At 44.1% G+C, this 25,110-nt stretch overlaps 1 protein-coding gene across 1 annotated transcript; it reads left to right on the forward strand.

The window, feature by feature from the left end:
- Nucleotides 1-409: 409 nt before the first annotated feature.
- GTPBP4 (GTP binding protein 4) lies at nucleotides 410-25,110 on the forward strand. Its single transcript, XM_032782119.2, has 17 exons — nucleotides 410-522; nucleotides 2,886-3,056; nucleotides 4,455-4,558; nucleotides 4,638-4,774; nucleotides 6,172-6,272; nucleotides 6,699-6,791; nucleotides 9,153-9,344; nucleotides 9,434-9,499; nucleotides 10,307-10,396; nucleotides 17,905-18,015; nucleotides 19,437-19,514; nucleotides 19,639-19,690; nucleotides 20,309-20,409; nucleotides 20,906-21,103; nucleotides 22,437-22,502; nucleotides 23,931-24,074; nucleotides 24,840-25,110. Exons 1-17 carry the CDS (start codon nucleotides 475-477, stop codon nucleotides 24,990-24,992), a joined length of 1,905 nt encoding a protein of 634 aa, XP_032638010.1. The 5' UTR covers nucleotides 410-474; the 3' UTR covers nucleotides 24,993-25,110.

The raw sequence follows: 25,110 nt of genomic DNA on the forward strand, positions 1-25,110 counted from the left end.
ATCCTGATTTTTCACAGTTGCTATCTGGTCACCCTACGTGGCACCCAGGCGCACAGTTAACCGTGGGGTGCTGGGTCTGGGGGGTTGTTTTATACAGGGATGGGGGGCTCCAGCCTGCCCAAGGGTTCGAGCCAGCTGACCGCCTCAGTCGAGCCAGGCCCTGAGACGAGGCAGCTGCGGCCAGCAGCTCTAGGCAGCAGGTCAGACTAGATGCTCCTGCAGCTTCTTTCTGCTTCACCGATCCCGGACCCTTTCGCTCGCGCTCCATTCCCAGCGGCACAGTCTGGCCGCAGCGCGGCGCTGCACTTCAGACCGCCACGGCAGGGGGCGCTGTGCCCAAGGCGCGCGGCTGACAAAGGGCCGATATTTTAACTCTTGTACCGGGCTGATTATCTCGACGGAAGTCTCGCGAGACTGTACACGGTGGGTCCGGACCCGGCCAGCCAGGCAGGCAGACGCGCGGAGGTTGCGACCATGGCGCTCTACAACTTTAAGAAGATTATGGTGGTTCCTTCCGCCAAGGTAAAGCTCTTCTGCCATCCCCCGTCAGCGCCATCGCAGTGGTAGTGGCGGGGGGCGCGCGCCCCTTTTCTCCTACCGGCCGCTGGCCGGCAGCTCGTGCTGAGCTGGAGCCATGTGTGCCGGCGGCGCTGCGCCGTCCCGTGCCCCGCGCGTGGGACCTTCACTGCCCCGGGCAGCCTCCGGCCGTGTGCGCGGGCCGGGCCGGGGGAGCGGGATGGATACGGGAGCCGGGGAGGAGTTGAGGGGACCGGCACCGGGCCCAACAGAGGAGTGGGAGTCGGGGGGGCAGGGGCGGGGGCCCAGCAGAGAGGTGGGGTGGAGGAGGAGAAGGGGAGTATCGGCTTGCGTGCATGTCATAGGCACCTCTGCCCTGTGAAACTAACACAAGAACGTGGTGTCTCTCTGGTGAAAACCACCTCAGCCCAACAGCAGATCTAGTCCTTGGCGTAGTGGCTTCAGGCTGGTTTCGCTGAAGTAATGTTTGCACTGAACACGTGTGAAATGTACTGGGAAAGGTGATGGTTATCAAATATCACTGTCTTGTGCTTTTCCAGGGAGCTACCAAAGTCTTCGTCAAATTTAAACATAAACACACATTTTATGTAACACTCCCTCCTACATAGCAGAAACTTGGAGCTTGTTAGTCTTTAAACCAAACTATGGTTTGACAGGCAGGAATTTTCTAAATTGTAATCCTAACTGTTACTGATTTAGTGTCTGGCCTTAACAAATCATTGTCTGTACCTCAGTTTCCCTTTCTGTAATATATTTAGTTACCTGACACAGATTAGTTACTCTTTAATATTTATATACTGTTTTACTATGTAAGTGTTCAGTATTAACTTTTACAGGGAGAGAAATTAAACAATGAAAATCTGCCACACAAAGGGTAAATGACTGGACATAAGGTACTATCACAAGTAGTGGTTATTATAAGAAATTCATTCTTTTATGATAATCTGAGTTATTGTCACTGTTAGGTATGTAATCCTGAATATGCAGAACACCCTCAATGGAACCTGTTGCTCTTTCTGAAATGTGAATAAAATTGCCCTTGTTAAAAAAGACTTCAACAAATTTAAGATTAAAAGAGGTAAATTCTTGTGACTAAACATAGCAAGGCTCTCCCTAAAGGCTGTCTATATAAAGCGATTACATCCAAGAGAGCTTATAAATTTTGGTTTTCTCGAGACAGTTACCTTTTGTTTTTCTTTTCTAAATGCAGAACAGACCTGCTTTCAATCATTATTTTGAGGTTGAGAAGTTCTGTACCATTTCAGAGGCATATGTAAATAGCAATGACAATTCTAATGAGTGCCTGTGTCCTTCAGACTTCTGCTGACTCTTCTTCTCTCAACCCTTCATTACCCCTCTTCAGAGACAGTTGCTTAAAATCTGTGAAAATGGTTTGAAATTGGCTTTGGAGTTTCATCAAGGTTCAAAGCCTGAGCTGGGTTGTCAGATTATTGGAGAAAGGACAGTAATGTGCATATTATAAGGAATTGCCCCAACAGGAAAATACAGAGAAATGTTTTTATGCACAGTAACTTATTGTTTCATATAGCATCTATTGTGAGAGTATGTAGGTGCTGCACACACATACCTAAGTACACAACTCAGAGTGACTCAATAAAATACCGGGACAAAACCCAAACAACTCTTCTCCCCCTATTTAACATTGTCAAAAGTCGAGTGTGGCGGTGGAGGGAAGGAAATGAAGCCTTTCATTATGATCTGTGCCTCACCAAACGTGGACTCTGACAGGCCAGCAGAGAGGGAGGAAGCTGTAGAGATTTGGGCCTTCAACTGAACACCTTACTGCCCACCCCAATCAGTTGAGATCTAGCACTGATAGTGGATACATGACAGTTCCCTGAAAGAATGTAGGAAAAGGAGGCTGTCTCTTACATAGCTGAAATGAACACTGGATAAAAGAATGAAAGGTTCTGCTTACAAACTTGTGCATGGTGCATGGGACTGAGTGGTCTGAACTTAATTTAATGGAAGGACTTGTTTAGATATCTTAAAATTGGAGTGACATGCTGTTTGTTTTTTACTGATGCCTTTGAAGCTGCACAACAGCTTTTTTCTTTCTAAAAACTTGGTTATCCCACACAATGTGCAAAATTCTTAACTTCCACAACAATGATAGAAAGTGGATGCATTGTGTTCTATCAACCTAACGGCAGGTAAAAATGTGGTGTGAAATGTGAAGTGTGTACTGATTCTTTCAATAACTGCTTAGGTGTCTTTTTAAAACACTTGACTGCTCTGTTTTCCTTTTCTAAATAACTTTCATATTAGATATGTGTTCTTAGGAATAAGTAATACAGTCTTTGCTGATAATTGTACTTTTCTTTCAGGACTTCATAGATCTGACATTGTCGAAGACTCAGCGAAAGACTCCGACAGTCATTCATAAGCATTATCAAATCCACCGCATTCGACAGTTTTACATGAGAAAAGTTAAATACACCCAGCAAAATTACCATGACAGACTCACCCAGATTTTAACAGATTTCCCAAAATTAGATGTAAGTGACTTTGGCAGCTGATCAGTGAAAGAAAGTGTACCTTAAATTCGTCAGATCTAATGCTGTGACTGTAAATTGTGGTCTTGTGAGGTTTTGTTGGCTAAGCAAAATCAGGCTGACTTATTACTTGGATAGGAGACTTTGGAAGAAAAATTATATCTGCAGGAAGAGGTATTGATAACTCAGGTGGCTCTACTTTTGAGTACAGTTCTGAATCAGGGCTCGAACAGGGTTCTAGGGCAACTTTTTCCAGGAGCTCACGTCTTGTAGATGAGAGGTAAAAAATCGAAGTCTTAACCACCAGTGGTGATTAAAGGTCTCACAGCACTTTTTCCAGGAGTGGGAGTTTTAGCACAAAGTTCTAGATACATTTAAATTTGATAGAAACTTCAGTTGAATGATGGGTAATGAAATATAGGCTGTTAAAGCACTTTGACCTCCTATTTCTAGTGAAAGGTGCTAAAGAAACGTAAGATATCATTTTCACAGCTATTGCCATCCAGATGTTTTGTAGGAAAGAATTGAGCTTCCAAATATAGGTCTGATCAGTGTGTTTACAGTCTAATGCACTGATCTTGCAGTTGCAGATGTGCCTTGTTCAGTTACTGGAGCTTTGTTTATGCACATGAATCTGCCTGTACTTAATCCGATGTAGAATTGAGACCTTAGTTTGCATGGGTTTTTTTCTGACTTCTATTTCTAATGGCTGATCTCCATTACAAAGTTCTGAAGTACAGCTTCTGTATTTGCTAAACTAGTTTGGTATCTATGTCATGTGGTTAAGTTTCTAAAAATAAAGCACGTAGATGGGTAAAATATTCTCTCTGATTCTTTTACACAGAGATGAAGGAATGTGTTGTAAACTCTCATCAAAAAGAATTGATGTGAAGAAGGTGCACTCTTCATATGCTGATGAGTTTATTCAGGCATGAAAAATTGTCTGCTTAAAAAGAGAAGAATCTTACAGAATTTAGGGTTCAGTGAAAGAGAGGAATTACTTTGCTGTGTTCCCACAATAGCAGAAGTATGTTAGAAAAAAGGCTGCCACTATACAGTATGCTTGCAGTTTCCCTCTATACAATATAATATTGCGTTTTTTTTCCTTTTTAACAAAAAATATTCTTACAAAGAAAAAGGCACAAGCAGAAATTTAGCTTCAGTCCAATGAAATATAAAGCAGGAAATCAAAGTTATGGAAAAAACATTCAAATGTATGGATAAGCAGATTATTTTCTTTAGAGATTTTTAGATATGGAAAATGGTCTTCAGTTTGTACTTGTCAGCCATACCACTAGTTTATATCTATGAAAAAGTTCAAATTAGTAGTAAGAAGTCTTTAAGTTCATGAAAGAAAACATCCAGAAAAGGTTTTGATTAATTTATTTTATGCTTTTTTAGGATATCCATCCTTTTTATGCAGATTTGATGAATGTTCTGTATGACAAAGATCATTACAAGTTGGCCTTAGGACAGATTAATATTGCCAAGAATCTGATTGACAGGTAAGATATCTCAACTTATTTTTCTGTGGCTTGTTTTTGTCATAACAACAGATTAACCTTTTCTTTCCTCCTGCAATAGTGTTTCTAAAGATTATGTGCGCCTGATGAAATACGGTGATTCCCTTTATCGATGCAAACAGTTGAAACGGGCAGCTCTGGGACGTATGTGCACAATTATCAAAAGGCAGAAGCAAAGTTTAGAATATTTGGAACAAGGTATGTATTGCAAATATGGTAAAATGAAGAATTTTGAAGAGAGAATTTGAAATACAGACTTGCACATAAAGACTTTTTACCAATTGTTTTTATAAATAGCATCTAACCTTACTTTAACTGAAAGGTTTGAGGAAAAACATATTTTTTTCTTTTTTCAATTTATTTACTTTGGGAAATTATCAACATTTTGTGGTTAGTTTCACTATTTCTCCTGACTAGTCGGTCAAATATACCTGCTTTTTCTGAGATTTTTTGCATGGCAAGAAGAGAGGGAAAAACATTTTAAAAAACCCAGGAAAATATAATTGGCACAAATAATTGGTGCAGGAGCCTTTGAAAGATTAAGTACCTTGAAGTATTCTTAACTTGTTTCTAAAACTGACTAGATTTCTGGTTATTTGCAGTGGTGTTGTAGCCCTGTGGGTCCCAGAATATTAGAGAAACAAGGGAGGTGAGGTAATACCTTTTATTTGGCCATCTTTTGTTGGTGAGAGAGACCAGCTTTTGAGCTTACCTAGAGCTCTTCAGGTCTAGGAAAGGTACTCAGAGTGTCATAGCGAAATGCATGGTGGAACAGATTGTTTAGCATAATGATCCCCTGAAATGTGTTAGCTGCATTTGCTGAACAGTCTGTTCTACCTTTTATTTAGCCGAGACACTCTGAGTACATTTCCCAAACCTGAAGGAGAGCTCTGTGTAAACTCAAAAGCTTGTCTGCAACGGATGATGGTCCAATAAAAGATACTATCTCGCCCACCTTGTTGACCGTGTCTTAAATATTGCATTCACAGTTAAGTACATTTGTACAGTGCATTTTTCCTAGTATTTGATTTACTTTGACTAAATGATATAGGCTGTTGTTATTTATCTGTATCAGTTCACTGTGTCTGATTTAATAGAGGCCAAATATTTTTTTATGCATTATTCTCTGTGGCCCTTTTTGCCTCTTGTTCACATTATAGCTAATTGAGGGGGGTGATGTGTTAGTTAAAATATAATATTTACAAGAAACAGGCAACTTTATATTAAGGTTCCATTTGTAAATAGATTATCCAGGTTAATGAATGTTTTCATAAATGGTTAATTGTTAAAGGTCCAATAGGTTGTTTATAACCATCTAGAAAACCTTCTACTGATGTACATATAACTATAACATATTCAACTCATTCTTGTAACATGCTTTAATAATAATTTATTAACACTTTATGAACCACTTACAAACGGAAACTTAATGCAAAAATATGTCCAAATTAAATGTAGTTTCTGAATAATGTTGTTTCTGAATAAAATCAGAAGCTTTCCCATCTACAAAGAAAGATCTCCTCCTTTCTATTTTAGTACATTTAAACTTTATTTTATCATCCATGTAATTAATTAAAGCTTTTAAAACTTTTCAGTGCGACAACATTTGTCCCGTTTGCCAACTATTGATCCCAATACACGAACTCTTCTGTTGTGTGGCTACCCAAATGTTGGAAAATCGAGCTTTATAAATAAGGTTTGTGAGTTTGTTGTAAAAAAAATATTACTTCAAAGTTTAAATAATTTGAACTATTGGGACTCTACCAAGGATCTTAGCTAGCAGGTCTCTGTACAAGGTTAGGGATTTAGTATGAATCTCAGGGCTGTAGAAGGAAATGAAAAACAGATTTATTTTTAAATCAATTTATTGTATCATAAGCTTCCCCAGCGTGGTAAAATCTTTCTCCCGGATAGATCAAAAAGTGTATTAACCTTCTATAGAAAACCATTGAGAATAACCACTTTGGTGTAGCAAAGGAAGTGCATGATAATTGATATAGACTCATAGACTGTAAGGTCAGAAGGGGCCATTATGATCATCTAGTCTGACCTGCTGCTGTCAGGAAAATAATTATCTCAGTAAATGAAAAAATCTTTATTTGGGGATTTTTCTTGTTTTAAGGTGACAAGAGCAGATGTGGAAGTGCAACCTTATGCCTTTACCACAAAATCCCTCTTTGTGGGACACATGGATTATAGGTATCTGCGTTGGCAGGTAAGAGCTATTGCTAACTTACTGCTCTGTTTCCACAGGAATGAATTGGTTAGGATCCTGCTGCTGTTGAGAATACCATTTTGCTTGCTGATGGCTATTTCTAAAGTACTGTGCCTAGAGAACTGCTGTGTAAGATCTCTCTTTACATAATGTGCTGAGTAAGGTCAGCTGTCAGAAGCGATTCTAAAAATGTAGATCCTGGGGTTTTTCAGTTGCTGGGAGAGACAGGACACTTGAATAACTCCTGAGTAGTAAGAGAAAGTGATTGATCTCCAGATTGGATCAGGTCAGGGCAGGTCTCCCTCCCTCTGATTCAGTCAAAGTGAAAATTCACAGAAACTGCAGGTAGTCTTTCCTTGTATTACTGTGGTACTCTTTTCTCTGACTATAATTTGAAGTACTCAGTCTTATCTTATTTTAACACGAATACTATTGTTTTCTTATTCATTTTTCATGGTCTTCCTTCCAATGAAATTACAAACTCTTGGCTGAAAGGAAACTATATATATAGTTGCAATTGTCAGCGTCTGTTCTTTTAGGTTTTTATACCATGCATATCACTATAGTATCTGAGCACCTTCCAGTAGTATATTAAGCCAGATAACTACACATCTGTCTTATGTTGTTTGTTCTACTGCACATGCTTCTCTCTCTGGGGAAAGAATGAGAGAATGTCCTGTTTTGGAGTGCGCGTGCTCTCTCTCTTTAATATAAATATATTTGTTGCTATGTGTTTCTGTTAGAGAAGGCAGTTCAAAGAAATGTGCTTTGCACTTAAAGCAGAAAATGGTGAGGTTCCTAAGTTCCTGAAGCTGTTCATTCCACAGTCTCAGACTGCCCCCAGAGAAGGTACGCTCTCTTGCACATACAAGCTTTACTCTTATTGTTGAGAGTTCCATTGTGCCAGAAGAGCATAGTTTACTCCTGGGGGAATTCTGTGCCACTACTCACATGTAGAATTCATGTCCCCTGCAGATTTCTTTGCTTCCCTGCAGAAAATGATGGGGAAGCATAGGTAAGCTGTAAGAGCAGTGACGCCTCCCACTCCAGCAGTGCTGGCACATCATTTTGGATGCCCAGAGCAGCGGGTGGAGAGGTAAATCACTGTGGGGCTGGAGACGCCTCGGCCAGTGGCTCCTACCCTGCTCCGGGCTCAATTGCTAGTCCTGGCTGGGGATGGAGGAGGATGGGACTGTCTCTTCCCCTGCAAGGAACAGCTGCGGCTGTGCCAGACCCACCCCTAGACCCTTCCCATGCAGGAAGCTCCGTACCCCCCCCCTTCCGCCACTTCATGACCCCATCACTCCCCAAGCTTAGGGGAAGGGGTCAGTGTGTGGGGAGCTGCTCTCCCATCCACCTAACCCCATGCATCTGGACCCCCTATATCCAGACCCTGCCAAGCCCCTCCCTCCTGCATCCATACCCCCACCCCTGCACTCAGCCAGCCTGCCCACACTTGAAGCCCCATCCCACTGAGTTCCACTTCCCCCGCACCTGGAACCCCCCTGCTGAGCCCCATCTCCCCACACCCAGACCCTTCTGCTGAGTCCCAGCTATCTGCACCTGGACCCCCTGCAGAGTCCTGGACTCCCCACCTAGCTTCCTGCACACAGATTGCCCCGCACAGGACCCGATCACCTGACATGAAGCCCCTCCACACTTGGATCTTGCTGGGCTGAGCCTGCTTGCAACACATCTGGGTTGGGCGCCAGGGCTGGTGTGCATGAAAGACTCTGTTCCTCTTGCATATTATCTTGGTGCAGCAGTTGTGGACGGGCAGGGCCCCAGAGTGTTTTTGGGGCAGGCCCAGCCCTTGTGCTGTGTCACGGTTGGATGCAGCCTCACCACCAAGTCCATGTCCTGGGCGGAAGGAAGGGCTGCAGGGTTGATTCTCCACTTCCGTGCAGCCAGTGGCCTGTGCTCTCCAGTACCATGCTTGGGGCTTCCACATCTATTTATTGACACATAAAATATGCAGGATTTTAACATACTGTGTGCAGAATTTTTATTTTTTTGGTGCGGAATTCTCTCAGGAGTAATAGTTGTTGATCACGGTCTTTGTCTTGTAGCTTTAGATGATTGTTTAGATATCCTGGGGCTTGGTCATGGGGGGGCTATGAAGATAAGGACTGAGACCTTGCACTTAATATGATATTCTATGGGAAGCCAGTGTAGGTTGCAGAGGGCAGGTTTGATATGTTTCTGCTTTGCTTCTTTCCTAACCAATAAGCACAAACATACTGTGAAAGATTGATTGATCCATATCACTTTTCTCCCCTCATCTCTGACCCCCACAATCTTATTGCTTCTGTGGCTAATTTATGTTAAGGTGTGAGTTAATTATGTTAATCTAAATTTTAGGTGGTAGATACCCCTGGTATTTTGGATCATCCTTTGGAAGAGAGGAATACTATTGAGATGCAGGCTATAACAGCGCTTGCACATCTTCGTGCTGCTGTGCTTTTTGTAATGGATGTGTCTGAGCAGTGCGGGCATAGTCTGGAGGATCAGCTAGAACTCTTCAGAAATATTAAACCACTATTTGCTAATAAGGTAGATCTGATTTACAACACTTATCAAATCTGATTTTTCACAATGTGAAACAATAAGCTGAATAATATTGTTTACTTTCTTTCTATTAGCCTCTTATAATTGTAGCGAACAAGTGTGATGTGAAGAGGATTTCTGAACTTCCTGAAGAAAATCAGGTTAGAAGGCTATTTCTTCTTTTCATAATTTACAAAAGCATTATATGCCTCTATTGCGGAATAATATAAGTTATAATGTGCCCAAGTGAACTTCATTGTGTAACTTGTTAATTGGACAGTTTAATAATCTGATGAAGAGTGAGTAGGTCTTTAAGTCTTGATTTTTTTTATTTTTATTTTTTTTAAATCATGAATACCTACTAAGGTGTGTGTTTGTGTATTTCCATATGTGGATGGTACGTGTGTGAGAGAGATTAGCCTGATTTTTCATCAGTGCAAAGCACCCATAGCTCCGGTTGATTTCGTAGATAGTAAGGCCAGAAAGGGTCATCTGATCTGAACTCTTGCATAACACAGTCCAGTGAACCTCACCCAACAGTTTCTGGGTAGAGACAACTGAGTACTAGTTTGAGGCACACTGTCTTGAACTGTCTGAATGGAAATTATGGATGAAGTAGTATCTGCACACACAGGCCTGATTTTCATATGCATACAGGTTACCCTGATTTTCACAAGTTCTGAGCACCTATCTAATGTGTATATATATTTTTCTATTTGTTACTTAACTTACTGTTTACATCTGATATCCATAAAGCATTTATGTGTAAAAGTTTGTCTTTGCAAAGTTTCTGTAGTTCCTCTTTAGGAAAACATCTATTAATAATACAATTGTTCAGTAATGTCAGAAGAAATTTTTATTTTGAAACGAGATTTGAAGTTTGACTTAGTTTAATGAGATGGAAACAGTGATCTTTAAGAAATAATCGGAACGTACTTTATTTTTGTGTGTTCTGTTTGTTTTTTTAGAAAATGTTTGAAAATTTAGAAGCAGAAGGATTTCCTGTCATAGAGACAAGTACTCTAACAGAAGAAGGTGTGATTAAAGTTAAAACAGAGGTGAGTTTCTTCTTTCACTTACACCAGTTTTGTTCCAAATAGATATCTAACTTTTGTTTTGCTGCTTGGGAATAACAAGGTTACTTACCTTTGTAACTGTTGTTCTTCGAGATGTGTTGCTCATATCCATTCCATTTAGGTGTGCGCGTGCCGCGTGCACAGCCGTCGGAGAAACTTTTTACCCTAGCAACACTCGGCGGGTCGGCTGGGCGCCCCCTGGAGTGGCGCCACCACGGCGTCGCATAAATACCCCAGCTGACCCGGCCACCCTTCAGTTCCTTCTTACCGCCCGTGTCGGTTGTTGGAACAGTGGAGACTGCTGGACCAACGCATAGTGCGTGGCAAAAGTGTGGACCGATGACCAGGTCGCAGCACGGCAAATCTCCTGGATGGGCACGTGCGCCAAGTAGGCTGCTGAGGAAGCTTGAGCCCTGGTGGAATGCGCAGTAAGGTGTCCGAGGGGAACCTGAGCTTGCTCGTAGCACGTGCGAATACAGGCTGTGACCCAGGAGGAAATCCTCTGGGAGGAGATGGCAGACCTTTCATTCGCTCCGCAACCGCCACAAAGAGCTGCGGCGACCTTCGGAAGGGCTTGGTTCTTTCCACATAGAAAGCCAGTGCTCTGCGCACATCCAAGGTGTGTAGCTGCTGTTCCTCCGAGAAGCATGCGGCTTCGGGAAGAAAACCGGGAGAAAGATGTCCTGGCAAGCGTGGAAGGCAGACACCACCTTAGGGAGGAATGCAGGATGAGGTCGCAGTTGCACTTTGTCTTTATGAAAGACGGTGTACGGAGGATCGACAGTGAGGGCTCTGATCTCCGAGACCCGACGCGCTGAGTGATTGCCACCAAGAAGACCGTCTTCCACGATAGGTAGAGAAGCGGGCAAGTTGCCAGTGGTTCGAAGGGCGGCAACATAAGTCTGTCTGTTCAAGACCAAGTTGAGGTCCCAGGAGGGGGCTGGGTGACGAGTGGGGGATAAGTACGGTCCAGACCCTTCATGAAGCGAGAGACTACCGGGTGAGAGAACACCGAGCACCACGTCTCCCGGATGGAAGGTGGATATTGCTGCCAGGTGCACCTTAAGGGAGGAAGTCGCCAGGCTTCCTGCTTAAGGTGCCAGAGGTAGTCTAGGATCGTCGGGATTGATGCCTGTAAGGGGGAAACATCGTGGGATGCACACCAGGCCGTGAAGCGCCTCCACTTGGCCACATACGTTCTGCGGGTGGAAGGTTTTCTGCTATGGAGGAGAATGCGCTGCACCGGATCGGAGCAGCGTAATTCCTCAGCATTCAGCCATGCAGGAGCCACGCCGTGAGGTGGAGGGATCGCAGATCCGGATGACGAAGTCTCCCGTGGTCCTGTGTGATGAGGTCCGGGACACTGGGGAGGGGAATTGGAGCGGCTACTGACAGGTCCAGGAGGGTGGTGTACCAGGCTTGCCTGGGCCACGCTGGCGCTATTAAGATGAGCTGCGCCTTGTCTCTGCGAAGCTTGAGCAAGACCCTGTGTACCAGAGGAAATGGAGGGAAGGCATAAAGCAGGCGGTGGCTCCAAGGTAGGAGAAACGCGTCCGTTATCGACCCGGGGAGAGGCCCTGGAATGAGCAGAACTCCTGGCACTTCCTGTTCGAGCGGGACGCGAAGAGGTCTACGAGGGGAAAACCCCACCTCTGGAAAACGGAGTAAATGACGTCCGATCTGATCGACCACTCGTGGCAGAGGAAGGACCTGCTCAGCGATCCGCCAGGGTGTTCCGGACTCCGGGAGGAAGGATGCTACTAGATCCACCGGAGGGCTATACAGAAGTCCCATAGTTGAATGGCTTCTTGACACAGGGGAGACGAGCGAGTCCCCCCCTGCCTGTTGATGTAGTACATGGCCGTTGTGTTGTCCGTAAATACCGAAACACAACGGCCACGAAGATGCTGCTGGAACGTCTGACAAGCGAGACGAACGGCCCGTAGCTCCCGTATGTTGATGTGAAGGGTGAGCTCGTCGGCAGACCAACGGCCCTGGGTCCGTAAGCGACCTAGGTGGCCCCCCAGCCGAGGGATGACGCATCCGTCGTTAGGGTTAGTGATGGTTGCTGCGGATGAAAGGGCATCCCTGCACAAACCTGAGACGGGTCCAGCCACCAGTCGAGGGAGCGGAGAGGACCGGGAGGGATCGTGAGCAGCACGTCCATGGAGTCCCTGCTCGGACGGAAGACCGAGTGAAGCCACGTCTGAAAGGGCCTCATGCGTAGCCTGGCATATTTGGTGACATGGGTGCATGCGGCCATATGCCCCAGCAGAGCGAGGCAGTTGCGAGCTGAGGTCAGACGAGCTGCTTGCAAAGTGCCGGACGAGTGAGGTGAGCGCTAGGAAGCGCGCTTGAGGTAAGTAGGCTCTGGCAAGGGAGGAGTCCAGTGTCGCTCCTATGAAGTCCAGTCTCTGCGTTGGATTGAGAGTGGACTTCTCCGCATTGAGGAGGATCCCCAAACGGACAAAGAGGTCCGTGATTACTGAGACGTGCTGACGGACTTGGGCGTGCGAGGCGCCCTTGATGAGCCAGTCGTCCAGGTACGGAAGACATGTATCTGCTGCTTGCGAAGTGCGCGGCGACGACTGCCATGCATTTTGTGAAGACCCTCGGGGCAGTAGACAGGCCAAAGGGGAGGACAGCAAACTGAAAGTGGTGCTGTCTGACCGTGAACCGAAGGTACTTCCTGTGTGCCGGGAAAATGGCTATGTGGAAGTACGCGTCCTTCATGTCGAGGGCGGCGTACCAGTCTCCAGGATCCAAGGACGGGATAATGGTCCCAGGGAGACCATGCGGAACTTCAACTTGCGTAGCCACTTGTTGAGTCCCCGCAGATCTAGAATTGGTCGGAGGCCTCCCTTGGATTTGGGAATGAGAAAATAGCGGGAGTAATAACCCTTCCCCTCTCGGGTAGCGGAACTTCCTCTACGGCTCCTGCGGTGAGGAGATATTGCACCTCGTGCCAGAGGATTTGCTCTCGTGAGAGGGGTCCCTGAAGAGAGACTGGGAAGGGGGCGGAAAGGCGGGGATGAAGCAAACTGGAGGTGGTATCCGTGCTTCACCGTGCGCAGCACCCACTGATCGGAAGTAATCTGTGACCACGCCGAAGGAAGTAGGAAAGGCGGTTGGAAAAGGGGGGAAAAGGATCCTGAAGAGAGACTGGTACGCCGTCCCCGGGCGTACTTCAAAAACTACTCTTGGCCCCAGATGTGGTTTTAGTAGGGCCTGAGACTGGCCCGCGTGGGGGCCCGACTGGCGTCTTCGCCCCCCCCGACCTCGCCTCCTGGTGAAATCCTGCCTGTTTCGAGGCGGGGAAGTACGGGCGGCGGGTTTGGGGCCTAAAGGGTCTCCGTTGAGCCACGGGGGTGTGCATCCCGAGCGACTTTAAGGTGACCTTGCCGTCTTTCAGGCTTTGAAGGTGAGGATCTGTTTGTCGGAAAACAACCCCGGCCCTCAAAGGGTAAGTCCTGTAAAGTGGTCTGCAGTACTGGTGGTAAGGTGGAGGCCTGGAGCCAGGAATTCGTCTCAGTGTAATTCCTGAGGCTACAGTCCTAGCGGCCGAGTCGGCCGCGTCTAGGGCAGCTTGGAGGGAGGTCCTGCCGATCTTCTTGCCTTCCTCCACGAAGGCTGCGAACTCCTGGCGTGAGTCCGGGGGCAGCAACTCTGTAAAGCGGCCAACCTCCGACCAGGTGTTAAAGCCGTATCGGCCTAAGAGGGCCTGCTGATTGGCGACTCGGAGCTGTAAGGCGCCTGCTGAATACACTTTACGGCCTAGAAGGTCCATGCGCCTAGCCTCTTTAGATTTTGGTGCCGCGCCTGTTGGCCATGGCGCTCCCTCTCGTTAACTGATTGGACAACTAACGAGGGGGGGGTGGGTGGACGTACAGGTGTTCATAACCCTTGGAGGGCACCATATATCTCCGCTCCACACCTTTTGCCGTCGGAGGATGGATGCTGGAGACTGCCACAAGGTATCAGTAGTCGCCTGTATAGTTTTAATGAATGGCAGGGCTATGCACGTTGGGGCATCGGCAGCCAGAATAGTGACTACCGGATCGTCGACCTCCGCCACTTCCTCCACCGGAGGTCTATGTTAAGGGCCACCCGCGAAGGAGCTCCTGGTGGGCTCGCAAAATCGATCGGCGGTGGCCCCGAGGAAGAGGAGTCCGCCACGGCCTCATCGGGAGAAAGAGGAGGAGGATATGCCGGAACAAGTGGGTCCTGGACAGGACTCGTCCCCTGTGGGTCCTGCTGGAAAGACTCCGGGGAGTGCAGAGGATGAATGGCATGATCCTCTGCATCTTGCGGAGGAGGGCGGGATATAGTAGCCTCTGGCGCCCGACGTTGTGGAGCAGGTGCAGGGGCCGGAACGAGGGGAGCACCCTGGGCCTGATGGTAAGCCCAGGGTGTCCACATGGCCCATTGCTGCTGCGCGGGGGTCGTGGGAGCGACTGTCCTGGAAGAGTCCCACGGGGAATCAACATCTCGGTCCCGGCTATAGCTGCTACCTGCCCTGGAGGAAGCAGACTCTTGACCGGACGGCCATGGAGGGGCCGCAAAGGTGGGCACCGACGTGCCAATGGACCTGGCAGACCGGAGTCTTGGGGACCGTGGCAGTACCGGGAGCCGGACCGGGACCTGCGCCTGGCTTGGTGCCGGGAGGTCGACCGGGACCTCGAGCCTCGACGCGAGATCTGCTCCGGGAATATCGGCCTGTGTGGTGGTGCCGGGAGCTCGACCGGTGCCGAGTGCGAATAGCGGGACGGGGAGCGAGTTGCGGACCGGCGCCGCGGTGAGCGGTGCCGGTGAGCGAGGCAGAGCGGTTGCCGAAGGCGAACGTGCCGAGAGCGAGCGGGAGCGGTGCGCGGTGAACGGTGCCGCGAGCGGTGCCGGAACGGTGCCGTGAGGGGGAGCAGCGAGGAGACCGAGATCTGGAGCGGTTGACCTGAGCTGTGGCAGAGGGCGGCCGAGAAAAAGGCGGCTTGCCCTTGGAGAGGGTCAAACGGACTGGCGGTGGTACCCGGAGGTACATGCGGTGCCGGCTCCGTGATAGCAATCAGGTCTCGTGCCGCTGAAAATGTCTCCGGTGTGGAAGGCAATGCCAGCTCGACCGCGGCCGGTGCCGGGGAGCTTCTCGGCGCCGGACTCGATGGCCCGCGCGGGGCTGGAGTCAACGGGCCAGATCTGACGGCGCCGCAACCGGGTCGGTGCCGGGCGGTCTGCCTCAGGAGCAGTCTTAGCCATCGGGGCGGCTGCAGAAGGGTCCGCCCGAGGCTTGGCCGACGTCGACCTCGGAGAGAGGGAGCGGCGCGGAGTGCCTTCGGCGTCGCGTGCTGCCAGTGCCGAGGAGCCTTACAACTACCGGACGTGGACGGTGCCGGAGGAGCGGTCTCAACCGCTTGCTGGCTCGTACTCGGTGCTGGTGTCAACGCCGCCTCCATGAGGAGCTGTCGAAGTCTAAAGTTCCGCTCCTTCTGGGTGCGCGGCTTGAATGCCTTACAAATGGGCACTTAGACGCTAAGTGCGACTCCCCCAGGCATTTCAGGCAGGAGTCGTGGGATCTCCTGTCGGCATTGGCCTATTACAGGCCGAACATTGCTTAAATCCGGCGAGCCAGCATGGCCAAAACGCATTAACTAACAAAGAAACAGCGATAAGCGAGGTAGCTGGGAGAATGTGGAGGTCAGGCAACTGCACTTCCACTGCTCCAACGACCGACGAAGGGCGGGTAAGAAGGAACGAAAGGTGGCGGGTCGGCTGGGGTTATTATGCGATGCGCCGTGGTGGCGCCAACTAACGCCGTGGTGGCGCCACTCCAGGGGGCGCCCAGCCGACCCGCCGAGTGTTGCTAGGGTAAAAAGTTTCTCCGACGGCTGTGCACGCGGCACGCGCACACCTAAATGGAATGCATATGAGCAACCACTCGAAGAAGAACTACTCTTTATTAAAGTAGTGGACTGTGCTCTGGCTTGAGACAGATAAAGCAAGTTTTCCTGCGTATCTAAGGAACTATGACACTCAAATGTTTAAGTTTTGGGTCTCACCTGGGACAGATACTGCCAGATGAGCAAAATTGTTTTTGCTTTCTATGATGCGAATAAGTGGAGATTAGGATGAGACAAACAAGCATGATTCTTACTTCTGACATACTTATTGTGCAGTTTTGCTTACTGAAATGGCTTTATGAAAATTAGTGCATTTTTTGAGGATCCCAGGGCGATGATAGCCACCCTCTCTTATCCCAGTGTATAACAAAGCAGTAGAAGTAAAATAGATGGTAAGTCACAAAATCTAAAATGGCAGAAAAAACTATACACATTACAATGAAAACCCTAGATCTTAATTTGGACTGAAGAGTTACTGTTTGAAAATTGTTAACTCTAATCCAGCAGTTCTCAGATTGTGAGTTGGGACCCCAAAGTGGGCTGTGACCCCATTTTAATGGGATCACCAGGGCCAGCATTAGACTTGCTGGGGCCTAGGGCTGAAGCCTGAGCTCCACCCCCACCCGGGGCAGTGGGGCTCAGTCTCCTTCCTTCCGCTTCTGGGGTCATGTAGTAATTTTGTTGTCAGTAGGTCAGTAGGGGGTTGCGGTGCAATGAAGTTTGAGAACCCGTGTGAATCATTGGTTAGATTTATATAAATTCTATGCAGTGTCTTTAATCCTGGTGGAATTTCTATGTACTGGGAACTTCTCCACTGTCTTTCAGATATTAATCTTAAATTGACTACTTGTTCAGAGGCTGCTCGGTCATTTCTTAGACCAGTGTGTCTCTTGCTACTCAGAAATAACACATGAGGAATTTCCATCTACTTTGAACTCTTGTCCCATCAGACTTTTTGTTAGCAGGGATAAAAAAAGATAGTCATTAGTTTGGCCCTGCTTTTGGTCTGGGCAAGCAGAGAATTGTTCTCAGCTAAAAATAAAACACTCCCACTAGATATTACAGAACAGCAAAAGCTCAGTTTTGAAAAGGTCCTGTGTATCTCTAGAAATAAATCTGAAGACAGTTTGTTTTTTGGGAACCATTTTCCAGACATTACTCAGGCCTTACATTGGAAACTATTTGCAAACTCCATATCCAAGATTGAACAAATATGATAACCAGATCCTTAACTATAATTCATCACAATTCCTTGGCATGAATTTCCAGATTTCTTTAATTTTTTTTTTTTTTTAAAAACTTGACTGAGATTTTGTCTTCTATAAGCCTTTGTTGCTCTGATTTTTCTTTCTGTATTGCTTGTAGATTCTCACTGTAGGAGATTCTGTTCCCATTTAGTCATGGTTTAAATATGAATATTGTTACATAACTGCTCTTGTATTGAGTTTTAAACTAAAAAAAATCAAGTATTTTTGGGGGAGGGGAAACCGTGACTTAAAATAGGATTTGAACAGGTCTCCATAGGTGAAAAGCTAGTGCATTAAATCAGACAGCCGTCTCTCTGTCCCTGACAATAATTAATGACACTTTATACATTTTTAGGCCTGTGACAGACTTTTGTCCCATCGTGTTGATACCAAAATGAAAGGAAATAAGGTGAATGAAGTGCTGAACCGACTACATTTAGCTGTACCAAGCAAAAGAGATAATAAGGTAGGTTATTAAAATTTTGATATATTTTTTCAGTAGTCTTTGGAAATCCTTTTTTTTGCTGACTTAATGTGGGGATTCATTTTGTCAGAATCCTGTGAATTTCAGGATTTCAGTTAATGTATTGGCATAGTGAATTAGTGTGACATTACCCAGGGTCCAGTTTGGACTGATGGATAGCTGTGTCCCCTCAGTTCTCCAACCTGGAGTGTCTTTTATGCTGCTTTACTGTAAGAGCAATCACGCCTGGTCTTCCCCCACATAGCCTCCAGCATGTAAATCATTCTCAGCTATATTGTATGAGTGCTATAGCGAGCCACTGATGATTTACACTGCAGGGCAACACCAGCAAATTCCCAGTGCCAGACTTCCCCCCCAGAAATGTGCATAGTGTACTGCCCAGCACCCTCCTGGACAATACAAATTCATGTAAAGTCCGTCATTTTTGTTAATAGAAAATAATATGCACAAATCTTGTTTTCCCAAATGAAGTTTCCCAAACACTTCAATCCAGACACATACTGGTTCAGATAAACTTTTTTTTTATTATTTATTAACTACAGAAAGGTAGATTTTAAGTGATTACAAGTAATGAGGCGTAAAAGTCAGTGTTGGTTGCAAAGAAATAAAAGGTAGAACATAATTAACTCCTAACTTAAGATAAATGAATTCAAGAGAAACCTTTGCTTTACCACATGCTTTCTAAGTCTTACTGTCTGGAATCCTTTCAGGCAGGACCCCTCCCCCAGTTCAGTGTTAATTTCCTTGTCCTTCAGGTGGTGGTGATGCTGTGAGTAGAGATGAAGGAAGAGATAATTTGGGGCATTGGTTCTCCTTTTTTCTATCTTTTCATCCTCTTTGAGAATCCTCTCCAGCTGGGATTCAAGAGACAAAGTCTGTGGGACAGGAACTTCCAGCTGTTTGTTTGTTTGTTTTGCCAAGATGTAAATTTCTTGCTCACCCCCTTTTTCCTGCCAAAGAGTGGCGGCTTCACCAGGGATAGTCCTTTTAATTTTGTTGAAACCTGGCTGAGGCATCAGTTTGCCTTTTGACTTTGAGGAAGCAGTTTGTGCCTGCTTTTCTAAACTTGGAATATGTCTCAATGTTATACAATAGAATCTTATGACTTTACATACAATATTGCCACACACATTTTACCAGGACAAAATGATCAGCACACTGAGTTTTCAAATGATATCTCACAAGGCATATTTTGGACAAAATCCATTATAGTTTTTGTAAAAAGCGTGAACATAGGGATACAGACTGTCACAATCAGTTAAGATTATGGAAAATTTTTCTTACAGAGAAATGGATAGTGACAATGTTTTATTTCCCTTACAGAAAATTTGGGATTTCCACATTATATTAAAAAAGAAAAGAATTGCATGCTTTTGTCATCATGTTTATTGCATTAATTTCAGGAAAGGCCACCTTTCATTCCTGAGGGAGCAATAACACATAAGAAACGCATGGAAGTAGATGTACCTAAAAAGAAGAGGGTAAGTGGTTTACAGAACAAATTTGACACCCTTGAATTGAGGAATTAGTAGTGAAATTAAAAAAATCAAAACAAAAGAGTGATCATTGAAAAGTACAATATTTATGCTATATATGTCTTTTCAGGAGAGAGATCTTGAAGTGGAAATGGGAGATGATTATGTTTTGGATCTTCAGAGTAAGTGTTATTCAAGTCTCAGTATAGTTATTTTAAGAAGTGAAATTGGGCTGACTTTGTCTTTCTGTGTTTGTAGCAAAAAGTTTCAAGCAGGAAAATCTTATCCTATTTCCATCTTAAGTGTCCTTGCTGATATTTTAGTGAACACTACCAGACTTTTTCTCCAGTTCCAAATTTGTAAAAATTGGCTTTGTGCTATCACCTGTGTTGTGATGTAATTTGGAGTGTCTTCCATTTTGTAGAACTACTGAAACAATGAATGGCTTGACGACTCAGCTCTGTTTCTTTTGTGCTGCTTGGACATACCTTATACATATTCTTGCATGATCCTTGTCTTAAGGGAAATAATTGATCTGTGGAGAGAATAATTGGGTGTGTTCTTTTTCACTGATATTACTGTTGCTCATTATTTGTGTGTCACATGCATCACTGTTTGAGAAGACCTCCAGTGTAAAGTTCTGTGTGGCACAGATCCTGTATGTTATCAAATGCTTACATTTTAGAGAGAAATTTGCATCCTAATATAAAGTACAAATGTTTTCTCCCATCACAGATTTTTTATAAAATGTTTCAACAAGTTAAAGTATTGGTTAATTTTTGCTTAATTCCTTTTTTTAGAATACTGGGATCTAATGAATTCATCTGAAAAATATGACAAGATACCTGAGATCTGGGAAGGACATAATATAGCTGATTATATTGATCCAGATATCATGAGGGTGAGCTTTATGCTATTTGTTTTACACTTTTGAGGATATTCTGGTGGTGAATGGTGATGAACTTGAAACCACAAGGAAACTCCTTGGGTGAGGTCTGGAAGGGCTGCTTCTGCTGGAGCCAATATTAGGTTGCGGTGATCTCTGATTAGCTTATTAGCAGAAATGCAAGTTCTTTTATTTTTAATGTTTTCTCTGTAGTGCTTGTTACTTTAAGAATAAAATAGACTTGGATTAAAAGAGCTGTGTGGTAACTAACTAACTGTGACAGTCCCACTTTTAGCCATCTCTGAAGAGAAAACAAGCAGGTCTGTTTGGACAGCTTGTCTCTGCTGAAATAACACGATATTGTCGGACTATGCAGCCTGGAAATATTCTGATCAGATGGGAATGAGACACAGGCCTCCAGCAATGGGTCACTGTTGGGAAATACAGGTGCAGTTGCCTTGAACTGTGACACTAACAACTTGTTTTTCATTTGATCTCTTTACATTTTAAGAAACTGGAAGAGTTAGAGAAAGAGGAAGAGCTGAGGCAAGCTGCTGGGGAATATGACAGTGAACCAGAAAGTGAAGATGAGGAAATGATGGAAATCAGACAGCTGGCACAACAGATTCGAGAAAAAAAGAAACTAAAAATTCTGGAATCCAAGGAAAAAGATACTCAGGGTCCAAAAATGCCTAGGACAGCTAGAAGGGTAAGTATACAATACCGTCAGTAATATAGTCGTCTTCATGGATAATATGCAAATGGCAAATGATTCATTATTAGGTGTGATTTCAGTTACAAGATTCTACCAATCAGTGTAGCACTTTCTTCTGTACTCTACCCCACCCCACCTTTCCTTGCCAAAAACAGGTTCAGAGAATGCCGCTGGAGGTCTAGGAATAGCTACTGTGGTGATAGGTAAAGAGATGTGGAAATACGAGGGAAAGAGTGGGAGCCTCCATAAAACATGAATTTGGCATTTTGAATCTTTTAGTTTATTAAATAGAAATTGGCAAACTATATAATTGAGCTGTAATTCCATTAAGGGGATCTGGTGATGTCATAAAAACACTGAAAAGCTAAAACAGAATTATGGCAGCATACACCTAAGTTTGGCTGTTTTATAACAAGTGGAACTGATCTCCCCCATGGCTTCTTCCCTGTTGTTCTGCCCCCTCTCGCTTCTTTCCTGCTGCTCACTCCCTACCGTCTCTCCTCTATATTACCTCTGGGCCAGTTGTGTTGAAAACCCTACAAAATGCCAGTAGTACCATCACATTATGTCACATTATGATATATATGTTATAGAAAAACTCATAGGAATTTATTTAAAATTTTAGAAGTGGGTTTGGTTTTCCCTCTTCACCTGCAAACCCAGTGTTCTTTAGTTGTCATGAGTCTAACTGTATGTGGCTTGGAGAAAGCTGTGAACACCTCTTGCAATTATATAGAATAGCAGTGTATACATAAAAATGTCACTAACTTAAAGTCTATTATTTTAGACCATTCCTGGGCTGGAAGTCATTGTTAGTTTCCTTTAGAAAGTTTGGGAAACTCTCTTTCTAATTATATAAAGCAGCTGTGTCTAGCCCAACAGGGTAGCAAGAAGTCCTGTTGTAAAGCTGTGACGTTTTTAGAAAACTTTTACTGTCCTACGTTACAATGTTGCCAATAAGTGGGTATATAATTTTGGTAAAATTTTGCACATTTTGGGAAGAGAAGGAAATATTTATGTAACAAGTTGATTTAAAAAACAAACAGCAAAGCCTGGCAGCTATTTGAAGTTACTGTAGAGTTTGGAGTATTAAGATAATCCCATGAAGATGCATTAGTGGTCAGAGAACCAGTAAAGTGATCAAAAGTGCATGATAAGTTCATGGCTCAGGATAAATCACATGGCTCTTCAATTTGTTGTATGTATATGTCCACATTCTGGTGTGTGTATTAATAATATGTAGACATTTTGTTTGATCAAGAAAACATACGGAAACACCTTTTTTTTAAAAAAAATTCTCTTTATCTTTTCCTTATTTTTTTTTAAGGTCCAACGGAAGATACTAGAGAAGGAGATGAGCAGTCTTGGTCTTGACATGGCTGGTAAAGATGAAGTAAGACTTTTGCTAATTAAGTATTACACATGTCTGAGAGTGAGGGTTTGAAAATCCCATTGGAGTTGTGTGCTGAACTCCTTTTGGATGCCTTTGAAAATCCTGCTAAAATGTCAGTTACATCTACAGTTGATAAACTGAGTGAAGGGACCATTAATTCATGTGTGGACATGCAGCTCTCCTGTTGTTCCTTTATCTGGCTTGAGTGAGCTATGCAGGTATGCCATGCTAGTTACCTAGAAAAGATTTCTTTGCCATCGTTTTTCAGAATGATATACTTGTATTGGCACCGCTGTCTTATACTAGAACATTTCATGTTGGATTGAGTGGGATTCCAGCTCCAGAATAAGCTTAATGTACAAGAGTCAACTTCGGGGATACAGAATTAAAGAGCAACAGTTTTTAGTATGTTTAATTTTTGAGGACATAATATTTATTAGGCTAAATGCCCATTAAAAATGTGGCTTAAAGACACTGACAAATTAAACAGGCTCATCACACATCAGCACCATAAATTACTGGTTTTTAAGTGAGACAAGGTGGGTGAGGTTTTTGGGTCAATGTGTGCTGGGGAAAGATAAGCTTTCAGGCATACACAGAGCTCTTCTTCAGGTGTGACATTAATTGCCTGACTAGCACTTAGCAGGTAATGCAGTCATGGAGTAAATTGTCTATCCCTGGATTTTGGGGTCCACTTTATTGTAGTACAAGATCCTTTATACTCCTAATGTAGCACAACCATATACAGAGATCTCACGTGAGACCCAAAGCCTTCAGATAATGAGGGGTTGGGATGTTAGGAATAATAAGTGGTGCTATTGTACATTTGAAGCAAATACTTATTGTCTGCAGAGCTTGGAATCCAAGTTCATTTAGGAGCCATACTTCCCAAAGGCCTGCTGTCTCAGCCAGACCCTACAGGGGAAGGAGCCTGAGACTTGTGTGGAGTGATGCTGGTTGTCGTGACTTTGAAGCCTTTTCGTGCTTTATCATATAAAGCTATTGGTAGCTACCTTAGTCTGGGTTTCCCCACTGTGCAAAGTTTATTTTTGTTTGTTTGTGCTGAGCTGCTGCAATCTTTATTATCTCTTCACTTTTTTGAATGATATATTTTAAAGTCATCGACCTCAAAATTCTGGTGCAGAAAGCTAGACACTGTGGTATTTTAGGGGAATCAGTATGAGAATGTTGAATGAGTGATACTAAGTGCATGTTAGTGATCTTTTGCATAAAAATTGTTGGAAATACAGCAGAGAACTTTGATCAACAGTTGACCTAAGGACTTTATCCAATGGTCTTTAGCTTAACGAGGAAGAGCCAAGGGTTCTGTATCAAAGGAAGCCACAGGATGTCTTTTTACAACGATTTTTAAATTATTCTATTTGAAATAGACAATAGCAGCCCTAATGCTTACTTTGTGTATTTCAGGCACATTATGTGGTCCAAGCAAGAAGATCCAGGAGTGTAACTAGGAAACGTAAACGTGAAGAATCTGAACCCCCTAAGTCTGCAGCACGCAATCGCAGTTCCTCTCGTACACCACGTGACACTTCCGGTCTGCGAGATGCAAAGGTTTGTTTTAGTTCATTAACGTTATCTAAACTTTATGGTAACTCCTACAATATGTGGTCACATTTACAAATACTTTTAATAGAATATAGATAAGGATTTACTATTTGTACAAAGTTTCAAATGATCTTCTGTGAAACTTTGCTCTGGTCTCTTTTCAGCATATATTTTGTGGAGGGGATATGTCTTCTCTTCATGATTTAAAGTCAGTTATTGCTCTGATTCCTTATGCACACTGAAAAATGACATGTAAAGATAAAATGTAGTGATATAAAATGGTTTAAAAATGTTTTTCACAAAACACTTGGTAACACTCAGATTTTAATAAATTTATGTTTAGACACCTGAGAAGGAAAGGCAATCTAAATTGAAATGGAATTCATTATTAACTTGACACATCTCATAACCTGACACTTAAATCTTGTGTCTAAATGTTAGATTCCCAAAGATATCATAAGGTCGCTCTTAATATATTTGGAAATAAGATGCTAGCTTGAGTTTTTATCACAGAAGGAATTTCTGACTGAACTAACTTTGTTTGGAAAGGAGATTCATTTCCCCTTTGTCTTACACGTGGCCTTGAAAACCCGCTCTAACTGCAGAGGTGATGGTTTGTGCTTGACCTTTTATTTTGATAGCTTCTTCCTGACATTCTGCAGTTTGGGTTTGCTAGACTTTTAAATAGAATTTTGTTTCAAGTTTCTTGCTGAGGAGAAGAAAGAAAGAAAAAAAGAATTTCTCTTTAATGTTTGTTTCTGTTTCAAATAGATGGTGAAGAAGGTTAAGACTATCATGAAGAATTCTCAAAAGAAAATGAATCGCTTGGGCAAGAAAGGAGAGGCAGACAGGCATGTGTTTGACCTTAAACCCAAACATTTACTTTCTGGCAAAAGGAAATCTGGTACAACACAGAGAAGATAAAACATTTTTCTGAATTAAAACTACTTTGTTGTTCTGTTCTCTCTTCCCCCTATCCCTCAATAAAAACGAGATCGTATAATCTGGAAACAAAAATAATTATTAAAGAAATGCAGAAATC

This window comes from Chelonoidis abingdonii, chromosome 2 (assembly GCF_003597395.2).
Source record: "Chelonoidis abingdonii isolate Lonesome George chromosome 2, CheloAbing_2.0, whole genome shotgun sequence".
In the NCBI taxonomy this organism is placed as follows: Eukaryota; Metazoa; Chordata; order Testudines; family Testudinidae; genus Chelonoidis; species Chelonoidis abingdonii.

Excerpts from the sequence above, each read along its gene's own strand:
- GTPBP4 (XM_032782119.2), top strand. The coding sequence starts at position 475 with ATGGCGCTCTACAACTTTAAGAAGATTATGGTGGTTCCTTCCGCCAAG. Across the intron at positions 9,500-10,306 it reads AACTTCCTGAAGAAAATCAG|AAAATGTTTGAAAATTTAGA; the intron begins GTTAGAAGGCTA and ends TTGTTTTTTTAG. Across the intron at positions 10,397-17,904 it reads TGATTAAAGTTAAAACAGAG|GCCTGTGACAGACTTTTGTC; the intron begins GTGAGTTTCTTC and ends ATACATTTTTAG.